Genomic DNA, 11,023 nt, shown 5'->3' on the forward strand with positions numbered 1-11,023 from the left:
TTACTTTTGAATAACACTTTATGAATAAAGAGAATATATGCATACATTTAGTGGAAAAGTTCGTGATTGTATGCTTTATTTGCGGGTTAATGTATTTGACACGTGTTTATCAGATATATATATTCTAGTAAAAATGATATTTCAGGTATTTCAATTATTTTCACATAACAATGTAAATAAATAGCTTACCTTACATTTTAGCCCCAAACAATAGTAAGGATTTAATTTCAACCACTTTTCGGCCGTTTGTCAAACAATTCATCTAAAAGTTGCAATTGCTACGAACTTTTTTTTTTTATATATAAATTGGATTTCTATGAAAACTGAATATCAATTTCAATTAAAGCCTCAACCAATAATCTAACCTCATGAAAGTAGTCCATTCTAGTAAATACGTATTTTTTCTATAGTTATACAGCACTATTTTCAATCAACTAATTTTATTAAATCCATTTTATGATTTACAATTTAAAAAAAAGGTTGATAGCAACGACGCTCCATAAAAATATCTACTTCCGGGTTCCAGTGTTGTCCTCCTTAGGTACGAAGTATTTCTTTTTTATAGTCTGTATACATTTTAGAATCGTCACAAAACATCCTTGCTACATAAAGAGTTAGATTTATTCAAAACGTTTAATATTTCTTTGTTTGAAATTCCATCAACTGATTTTAACAATATGCAGTTTGATTGAATGTATGGGTTTTTATTTTACTTTCGTTTTTAATATATGACTATGCACCCGGTATTAGTATTTTTTTTAAAACACAAAATCTATGTGTAGTTCATCTTACACATTAAGTATGTTAGAAGTATTTAGATTGAATTTTGAAATATTTAATTAATTTGGGCCTACTATGTTTTACTTTTTGTTTCTTTTGGAAATCTGCTTAAACAACATTACGGACACTTGTTTGGGAAATAAAGTTAGCTTATATCGTTTTTAATGATATCGATGTAAATGTTTAGGAAATAAAGTTGGCTTATATCGTTTTCAATGAAATCGATACAAATGATTTTCTTACCAAGTTATTCAAATCATACCATGATTTTTGTTATTGCACCGTTGAAACCTTTATAAAACATTTATTTAGATGACCTTCTGTTTCCAGTTTTTATCGATAACTCTTTTTTTTCAACTGACAACATGTTAATGTTATTTTGTAATGTTTAAAGCACTCTCTTGCAAAAGAAATAATTTTTTAGCTCAATATATATATTTGAAATTCAGTATAACAAATACATTATGCGATATTTTATGCCATCTTTGTGTATGTTTCTGAATAGTAACATTTCATAAAATACAAATTTAGTTTTAATAGAGGAAGAAAACTAGTTCATAATATTTACAAACGTTAAGGTTTTCATTCAAAAATTGTTTTCAAAGCATTATATTTTTATTTAGATGAAATAAAATGGCCCATGGCGCACGAGAAGACTGGCAGGCGGAAAAGAGTGTCATTGAATGCAACAAGTACATGTTTTTAAAACAACTGCATTGTGACGTCACATTCAAAGTAGGCATGGCAGGGAAAGAGATCAAAGCTCATAAATATGTCCTAGCCAGTAGAAGTTATGTGTTTGAAGCCATGTTATTTGGAGATCTGTCAGAAACCAATGACGTCATAGATGTACCAGATATTGAGGCTGAAATATTTGACGCAATGTTGAGGTCTGAATGAATTGAAATAGTTTTACGTTCTGATATATCTAACTATTTAGTTTTCTTAGGTATTCTAGTGTTTGTTTTAGCATTCCGTTAGATTTTTTTGGAGAATTCAATATATTTCAAACTGAAAAAAAGATTCTTGCTATCCAACGTTGTTAACAAAATATCAAAATTGGGTATGATATTTTCAAATTTATTTTTCAGATTTCTGTATTTTGAGGAAGCGGAAATCAATGAAAATTCAGTTATCGGGATTATCTATGCGGCAGAAAAGTATGGGATCACTGACCTATTACGGAAATGCGAGTTTTTCCTTGAAAACAATTTAATAGAGGACAACATTTGTATTATTTTGGAGAATGCTTTGCGTTATAATATGGATGGATTATTTCAAAAGTGTCAGAATGTAATATACGAGTCTTTGTTTGTTTCGAGAAAGATTTTTGATTCTCAAAGTTTTCTAGACCTCAGCAAACACTGTCTATGTGAATTAGTTCAATCTGATAGACTGCCTCTGGATGAAAAAGCAATATTTGACTCATTGCTACATTGGGCAAAAGAACAGTGTATTAAGGCTGAAAAGGACCCAATGGATCCTTCGGAATTGCGTCGGATGTTGGGAGATCTTTTGTATCATGTACGATTTCCTCTAATGACACCTGCTTTGTTTAAAGAAGACATAGTTCCAATGAAAATACTTTCTGACGAAGAGGTGAATGAGATATCAGATCATTTTATTGGACAACGGACACAAAGTACGGTTTTTAAGAAGAAAGAAAGAAACATGATAATGAGCATATATCGAATTCAGGAAAGGGAAAGTAGCCGAACACCGGATTGGAATTCAAATGGAGTAATGGATGCCATTGATTTTGAAGCAAACAAGGCATTTCAGCTACACGGAATTTTACTGTTCGGTAGTTCAGGTTCTTACACATACGTTGTAGAAGTTCGAATCTCGTCTATAACTGATGGTAACCGCTGTTTGTTACACATTCCTCCAATTTCGGTTTCAGGGAAGGATGAAATATTTGAAATAAAATTTGACAAACCATGCCATATTGCTCCAAGCCAGAGATACCAAATTTCTGTCAAAATGAAAGGTCAGAAGAAGAGTTTCTCAGCATATTTCTGTGATTCTTACACTCACTGTGATTTCACAATTAAATTCTTTGATAGTGCATATACAGGAAACGGGACGTGTACATCGTACGGACAAATACCAGGACTCGTATGTTTTATTCCTAAATGACAAATAAAGAAATGTACATGCAGTTTTATTGCTATTATTGTTTTTCTTTCTCGTTAGTTATGTCTATATACATGTATGAAGTTTTAAATGTATAGCTTATATAGCGAGGTTTCCATACCAAACACAAAATGGTAGACAAGGACACCGAATTTTTTTTTTATTTTCAATACAACTCTACCTATTATAAAGAACATATAGTACATTTTTGGCCAGCAAAGGCTATATTCGGTAACAACAATATACAAATTATGCTTTTATAGGTCTTATGTCAGCGCATATTGAAAGCATTTTTTTATCATGCATGTAACAATTAGGATCCTTGACTTTCTACCATCTAAAGATTCATTCAGTTTTGCATAGTATATGGACTGTAAGTACGTGTTTATAACTAATGTATGCAAATAATGTATCATTTTTATACTATATCCGCATGTCAATTCGGATATAAAGAGAAAATAAGGCGACTTGAATTGGCTATCGCTTAATTATGTGATATTTTTAACATTACCTTTATATAGATCCTCTTCTTTCATATCTTAAGCCAACTTTAAAATTTAAAGAAATCAATCACCGGTATATCTTTTCAACAAACGGCGAACAAACAATAACAATCTGCCTTAAAACATGTTCAAAAAGATAATGCTTGATTTTAAAATTTTAGCAATTTCTGGAAATTGGGATAATTTGTAGTAAATTTATAATGATATTGCTAGTTAGTTTTAAACAGATTTCGCTACTGTTTAGCAGAGCTAGAGAACATGTACATGATTCTTAAGAAAACAAAGTAAAATAAGATTGTTGCCAATAACGACGATTAAATAATGATTAATATTTTTTTATTTGCTAATTTTCATTATTTCTTTGTGTTTACATCTGACAACTTCCAAACAAACAAAAAATAATATTAATTAATGAACACTTAAAAATACAGTGGCAAATTACGATACCAATATTACTGCAAAATAAAAAGCCAAAAAGTTTTGACAAAAGCAAGATAATACCAGTTGCATTATAGATATGCCTTGCAGGAAATGCTACTTATTCTTTTTTTCTCGAAATAAATCATCATGATGTGGCTTTTGGAGCACCCGAATCTGATAAATTATAACGGCATTAAAATTAAATTTATTGTTAATTTAATACTGGTGGAACAAATGCATCTGCATGCAGGATAACTCGAAGATAATTAAGTTCTCCCTACTGTTTAGTCAATAGTTATGATGTTTCCAGAGTACGACTTCTCCAGCATCCGCCAGTAGGTGGCGGTATATAGGAAACGCAAAAACAAAAGTGGAAGTAGGTTTAGAAATCTGGCGACAAAAAAGCGCTGCAGCTATGCTTAGCGGTTTTATAAAATGAAATTACCATTCGACTTTCGGGGGCTTAGCACCCTCCCGGTAATGAATATATGCCGTGTGTTCTACACATGCGCTTTTGTCATTGTAAATTTAATATAATTATATTCAGTTCTGCATAATATAATTGCAAAAAGATAACTTCTAATCTAGAATTTTACATAAAATAAAGGCAAAAAAAGACTTCTAATTTAGAACTGAGTATAAGTAATAATATTTTTTAAAACAATAAATGGGTCATATCAAAATGATTTAAACATATTCTAAAGAAGCAGGTTTAATTTATTGTCTCAAGAATTAGTCAGATATTAAATTTCTCGATAATCTGTTTAATTACAGTGTATTGTACGAAACGTTTAGAGAAGTACTCTATGACAGTACGTACACACTTGCATGGTAAATTTTTTTTTAAAAATGGAGTGAAAACTAGTTTATATTTTATCAAGTTTGTTAATAGCTAGGAAGGTTTTTACATAGAAACCGATAATAATAAACAAAAAAATGCGAGACATGCACGCATACCATTTTTTTTTCAAATATATGATCTCTTTACTGACATTATTGCAAAATGAAATGTATAATTCTAGTCGTATATTTTAATTAAAATCATGTGCTATATTTTTTTTAATTTACACTTAATCGGTTTTATCAGTAAATCTTAACATATAAAAAGTAAAATAAGTTAAATCCTTCTTGGCATGAAGGCGCATAAGGCCGGTGCTTATCCCCGGTTTCTGTGGTGCTAAGAGGATGAAAGTCATTGACTACCCTTGGATGGGACACCAGTCCATCGCAGGTTAATATCCAGCCAAAGCCGGTACCAAAAATTAGCTGGTAGTGTGTCTTGTCTCCGTGCGAAACACACAACATCAAGTGACCACAGCGAGGTTTGAACCAGCAACTTTTTGGTTACTGGCCTATAACGTCCTTGACCACTGAACCATGTGCTCCACTAGACATAAATACTTTGTAAATAAAATTGATATAATTATGTAAGCACTGAAGTAGGGATTTTAATGATGTTCATAAGATATGTGCGTAACAATTTCCCATTGGACTATTTTTGTGAAGCAACGTAGATTTGTGCTGGTTACGGGCCACCATACCAAAGAACTCCAAACATCCGGGATTGACCTATAAACTGGGTTTGTTTACGTTTTATTCTATTCCATTACTTATACATCGTCAAAACGTGTTTTCTATTTTCATGTTGAATTTAGTATACTCGCGTAACTATTTGTATTTTTTCTCATTTTTTGGCAACTGACATTCAATGCTTTAAATTTTAATACTTGTAATGTTATGTAGGGAATGATCGCATCATGTCATCAATGGTAAACAATGGTAAAGTTGTTTGAGAAACATCTTGTTCAGCTGTTCACCTAAATATATTTTATTCTTACCATTGCATGAATACTTGGAGTGGTTTAAATTTTAAATCTCGATTTCTGTGGTACATCTATACCGTAATGTTTAAACTTTCGTTTTAAAATTTTTCCAAAAGACGCTACGAGCACCTATTCGGGACATATTTTGTTTTTTCGTATAAATAACTTGATTGACAACGCATGCACTTTCTGGGACCTACCATCGGTTTTAGCTTAATTTCTTTTCCTATTTTACTACAGTTATTGCCGAGATCAAAAAGCATGCCACAGCCATTATTTTCCAACTTAACACGAACGTCATCGATTGATTAATTATCGATCATAAATACATTTAGTCTCGCACTGAGCATGAACGTAAAAAATTAAACCATGTCATGCCTTAGTTCCTGTCAAAAGAATGTGTATTGTTTCAAATGTTTATTTCCAAAAGCTCTATGCGCCTGCTTTAAGAACCTCGATCCCTATGACCTTTGCACTGCGGGTTTTTACATACACAATGACGTGTAGTATTAATAATTGAATTAAATAACCCTTAAAATTTAAATGAATATGATTCTTAGATATCTTATAAATGAGGTTAGAGTATGTAATATCCAACGAAATATATATATATATATATATATCTGAATGCCGTCTGTATTTTATTCAAACCGAGAGCCTGTGATCGATACACATGTAAACTATTATACTAACGTCCCAAAAGTCTTCTTTTCCCTATATATTTACTTAGGTAACCGTTCTTGTTACAAGAAACAGCTGTCTAAATGACATGGATCGTATATCTGTATTAGAAACGATGAGTTGAAAATCGGAGCTGTTAGTAAAATAAAAATAAAGTTCTTGTTATCGTGACTATTGCAGAATAATCTTCGTGATTTCTAAATGTTTTAAACATACAATGTAAAAGTCTACGCTAACGCTTTTTATACTTCAAGACAACATTTTTCGATCTCGGAGATTTTTCTGCATAAATGACAAACAATCGTGTTTTATTCTATTTTTTCCAACAAACGGTATGTCATGGTTTAACAATGCTGGTTGTTCCTTTGTGTGAAACATAAAAAAATATGACAGTAACAAACTGTCAACGATCTCAATACTCCATTACTTTAATATTGTCTATATCTGTTGATATATATCTTTTCATATGTTCGATTCACAATTTTTCTTATCATACAACGACTCACCAGAAGTCGCATACATCAAACGCAGTATTAAAGGATAAATTTAAAGGAAGTGAACATGAAAAAATTATCAAGGGCTTAAATTTGTCTGTTTGATGTGTATAATGATACCTGAAAACAATATAGACACAGCTTTTCTCAGTAAGAAGATATACCACTTAGATTAACTATTTCTTGCAATCCATGAGCGCTGCTATATTGTTAAAATCATTACCTCCCTGCTGGGTTATCTCTAAGCATCTAAAAGAGGGCAGCACCAATGCTGACCTCAGTGAGACACATTGCATTTTTACACACATTTAGTAACAGATATAAAATGCCATCATCAACATGTGGATTGAAACTTGAAATGGATGTAAAGAGTTGTCATTTTGAAACATGGTTTATGGAGGAAGATTTTGGATCTCAGAATGATGTACCGGTATTCCCACCAGCAGTTAATGTGACATGTCTCTTTAGAATGGAATGTGGCTGGCCTGGATCAGTGTTATTGACTTATTGTGACCTATTTTTTCTTGCACTCGGGAATTTCTTGATGTGTTGTATTATGTGTGCTACATAAATGAGCACACAAAATGCATTGCTCAGCATCCTTTTTTTAAAAAAGTGTCTTAGTTCTGATATTCTTCTGACAGCATAAACCGATTCGGCATACGTATCATCAAGATCTAATCTAATATTTATATTTTTATAAAAACAAAGCAAAGATTTCTAGAGCATTTAAATAAAAAGTAACGGTATGAAACCCCACTAAGATAATGAAATTACATTTTTATATTTATTTGAAATCTACAAACAACATTTTATTTATGTAAACACTGACTGCCACATCTTCGTACAAACATCTGGAATGCGATGGTCTCATATTTCACAAATTATCTATTAATTTTTTGCACAAATCATATATAGTTACCTAAGGTTCACTAAATCCTTGTCCTCTTATGCTCATGACAGTAAAAATATTTGCTTTACATCCAGGCATAATTTTTCTTTGTAACTTTTATCAACTCAACACTGGCCCAGTTCTAACATTGACCCAGTCACTAGCAGCAATGTGGCTTCTCTACGTCAGAGAACAGATGCATGCTGGGGAAAAATGGATTACCTCCATAAACCTTTCACTGAGAGTGTTTAATTGATAAAATCTCATGATAGAAATAAACAAAAAGGTTACAGACCTCATTTTTAAGTTTCAAAAAGCTTTTAAAATTTATTAAGCAACAATTAATTTTTTCATGTTCACTTCCTTTAAGCAAGTTGAACATGTACTTAAATTATATTGACATTTTGAATTGAACATTGATATGCCTGGTTTTTTGTTGTTTTTTTGCTTTTTTTTTAATGTTTTGGGTTTTGTGTGTGTGTGGGGGGGGGGGGGTTGTTTTTTTTTTTTTTTGTTTTTTTTTTGTTTTTTTTTTTTTTGGGGGGGGGGGGGGTAATAGACCCAGACCTTGAATGCGGTTGCATTATATGCTAGTAATGTTTACACTCAATATTTGTTTTAATTTGTATTTTCTTTATAGGATGGATCATCATGAAGTAATCAAATTAAATGGCGGGTGCATCGCATGGAGATTGGCGTGCTGAGAAGAGTGTTGTTGAGTGCAATAGATATATGCTGTCTAAAGAACTGTATTGTGACGTCACATTCAAAGTCGGCGATACATTGATCAAAGCACACAAGTGCATCCTTGCAAGTAGAAGTTCTGTGTTTGAAGCCATGTTATTTGGACATCTCCCGGAAACTGGTGACGTCATATGTATAGATGATGAATTTATAGATGCCAGTTTATTTAAAGCTCTCTTAGGGTAGGTATGACATAATCCACTATGAATAATATAACAAAATTAAACAGAGTTTGAATTAAAATTTTACTTTGGAATATATTAATTATTCTTTAAAGAATTGTGATCCATTTTTTGTATCAATAATATCTATGTCATTAACAGAATCGAGAGTATTTTTTAAACAAGATAATTCGTTCATTGAAGAATGGGATAATTTCATAATTTAAAAAAAAGGGGGGGGGAGGCTTTATTTGAGAATTTAAAAAAAACATATTATATATGACTTGCATTTATTTTTAAGCTGATAATTAGTAAAATATACAATCGGAAATGTAACAAATGTCATGCATGCATTACTGTTACAGTGAAAGTTATTAATTCTAAGTATCATTATTAAACTTTCAAGATAAACTCTGAAAAAAATAATTGTTGACATGTTCACAAAATGGATTAATTTTTGTATTGAAATAAATATGTATAATATTAACGCAGATTTTTAAGCAAAACAATCTGCATTGAGGATATTAAGTTAGAAAATACAAAGAATAGTAGAATATTATGATAAAACAAAAATTAATAAACCATGTTTTACAGAGTCTGCATTATTTGTTATTCTTCTTTAGGTTTATTTATTGCGGAGAGGCGGAAATCAACGAGAATACAGTTGTTGAGACTTTGTATGTGGCGGACAAGTACTGTGTTACCGAACTCGTTAAACACTGCCACGCTTTTCTGGAGGCCAACATTTCCGAAAGCACACTATTTGTAATTATACAAAGTGCTGAGCTATTTAACAATTCAAAATTACTTTCAATGTGCGCGAACTTCATTACTGAGTCAAAGTCGATTTCAAGAAAGATATTTGAGTCCACAAGTCTGTTTTCAATGAGCAGAGAGTTCTTGACTTGTTTGATTAAATCTGATGGATTATTTTTAAAAGAAAAGACAATCTATGACAAAGTGATGCTTTGGGCGGAACATGGATGTGAAAAGGAGGGGAAAGATAAAAACGACCCAGCAGAAATTCGTCGGAAGTTAGGTGACCTTCTGTTTCAAATACGGTTTCCATTATTTTCCTTAGAGACATTCTGGAGGGACATAGCACCGAAGGAAATTTTGTCTGCCGAAGAAAAAATGGAGATATCGAGGCTCAATGTCGGGGAAAACTTACCGAATTCGAAGTTTAACCGAAATAAACGAGGAAATCTTGCAGATATCTTGCGAGTGAAGGAAACAAGTAAAACATGTGATTGGGCTGCAAATGGACAGGAGGACTGCATTGATTTTGAAGTAGATAAAACGGTCGAGCTATGCGGTATTCTCTTGTACGGTAGTTCAAAAACTCCGTACACGTATGTTGTTGAGGTCCGAATTTCTTCTGTAACTAGTAACAACTGTTTATTACATGTACCTCCAACGACGTTAGAAGACAGTAAACCGATATTTCCCATAAAATTTCACAAGCCATGCGAAATTCGCGCCAAGGAGAGGTACAAAATTTGCGTGAAAATGAAAGGTCCGAAAAGTTTCAGTGGGGACTTCTATGACCACGTCAAACATAGTGATATTTCAATTCAGTTTTTTGGCAGCTCCTACACAGGAAATGGGACATGTCCGGAGTATGGGCAAATACCGGGACTTCTGTGTGCCGTAAACGTTATAAATCCGTGAATTGCAAAATATTTTAATTTTAAATAATTTATTTAATTTATTATTACAGATGTACATATCAAAATAAAAATTGAGACAGACTTACCTTATAAGGAAGCTAATTATTTTGTGTGTGCCATGGAAGTTATGAATCTTTGAATTGCCATTAATTTATGGAATATTTAATTATATATTCACATGTCCATTATGCAAGTATACATATATATAAAATACCGACATATCGTAATAGGTAGCTAAAAAGAGTGTTTGCCAAAAATATTATGAATGCCTGGATTTTCCTGTGTGATTTTTAATAATCTGTTTATTTGCTTAGTATAGTTGTACATATCAAAACAATTTGATACATACATATTATACATGTTTAATTAAGCTGACCATTGTTGGCCAAACCGATGTGTTAAATTTACTTTACATCTAAATGTAAAAAAAAAAGAAGGGAAAGGGGGCCACTGTCGGATTAATCTAATTTTGATCTTTCAGATAACCGATATGCAAAATGGCATTCGGTTGACCTAACTTTTCCTTCTTATTTTGATGTATTTGAATTGAAAGGACTTAATATGGTTTGAGCCTAAAATGGCCCCCTTAAATGAACATTGTCATTTTACTGTCATTCTTTGTTTTATTTGTGCAAATATACATTTGAATTTTTTTCATAATTTTGATTTTAGTGGCCACAATTCAAAAATATGACATCATAAAGTTAACCTTTTCCCAC

At 31.8% G+C, this 11,023-nt stretch overlaps 2 protein-coding genes across 3 annotated transcripts; both read left to right on the forward strand.

Moving 5' to 3' along the window:
- The first annotated feature begins 502 nt into the window (after positions 1 to 502).
- Positions 503 to 2,947, forward strand: LOC105322641 (BTB/POZ domain-containing protein 3). Its single transcript, XM_066065264.1, has 3 exons — positions 503 to 541; positions 1,404 to 1,670; positions 1,872 to 2,947. Exons 2-3 carry the CDS (start codon positions 1,414 to 1,416, stop codon positions 2,917 to 2,919), a joined length of 1,305 nt encoding a protein of 434 aa, XP_065921336.1. The 5' UTR covers positions 503 to 541; positions 1,404 to 1,413; the 3' UTR covers positions 2,920 to 2,947.
- Positions 2,948 to 5,367: 2,420 nt separating this feature from the next.
- Positions 5,368 to 10,957, forward strand: LOC105322642 (BTB/POZ domain-containing protein 6). 2 transcript variants are annotated; one of them, XM_011421475.4, is made up of 3 exons: positions 5,368 to 5,419; positions 8,370 to 8,655; positions 9,258 to 10,957. In XM_011421475.4, the coding sequence occupies exons 2-3, from the start codon at positions 8,399 to 8,401 to the stop codon at positions 10,303 to 10,305; spliced, it is 1,305 nt and encodes a 434-aa protein (XP_011419777.3). In that variant the 5' UTR covers positions 5,368 to 5,419; positions 8,370 to 8,398; the 3' UTR covers positions 10,306 to 10,957. The 2 variants fall into 2 exon arrangements, with proteins under 2 accessions (XP_011419777.3, XP_065921340.1); XM_066065268.1 differs by lacking the exon at positions 5,368 to 5,419 and adding an exon at positions 5,597 to 5,618.
- Positions 10,958 to 11,023: the final 66 nt, after the last annotated feature.

This window comes from Magallana gigas, chromosome 1 (genome assembly GCF_963853765.1).
Source record: "Magallana gigas chromosome 1, xbMagGiga1.1, whole genome shotgun sequence".
Lineage (NCBI taxonomy): Eukaryota > Metazoa > Mollusca > Bivalvia > Ostreida > Ostreidae > Magallana > Magallana gigas.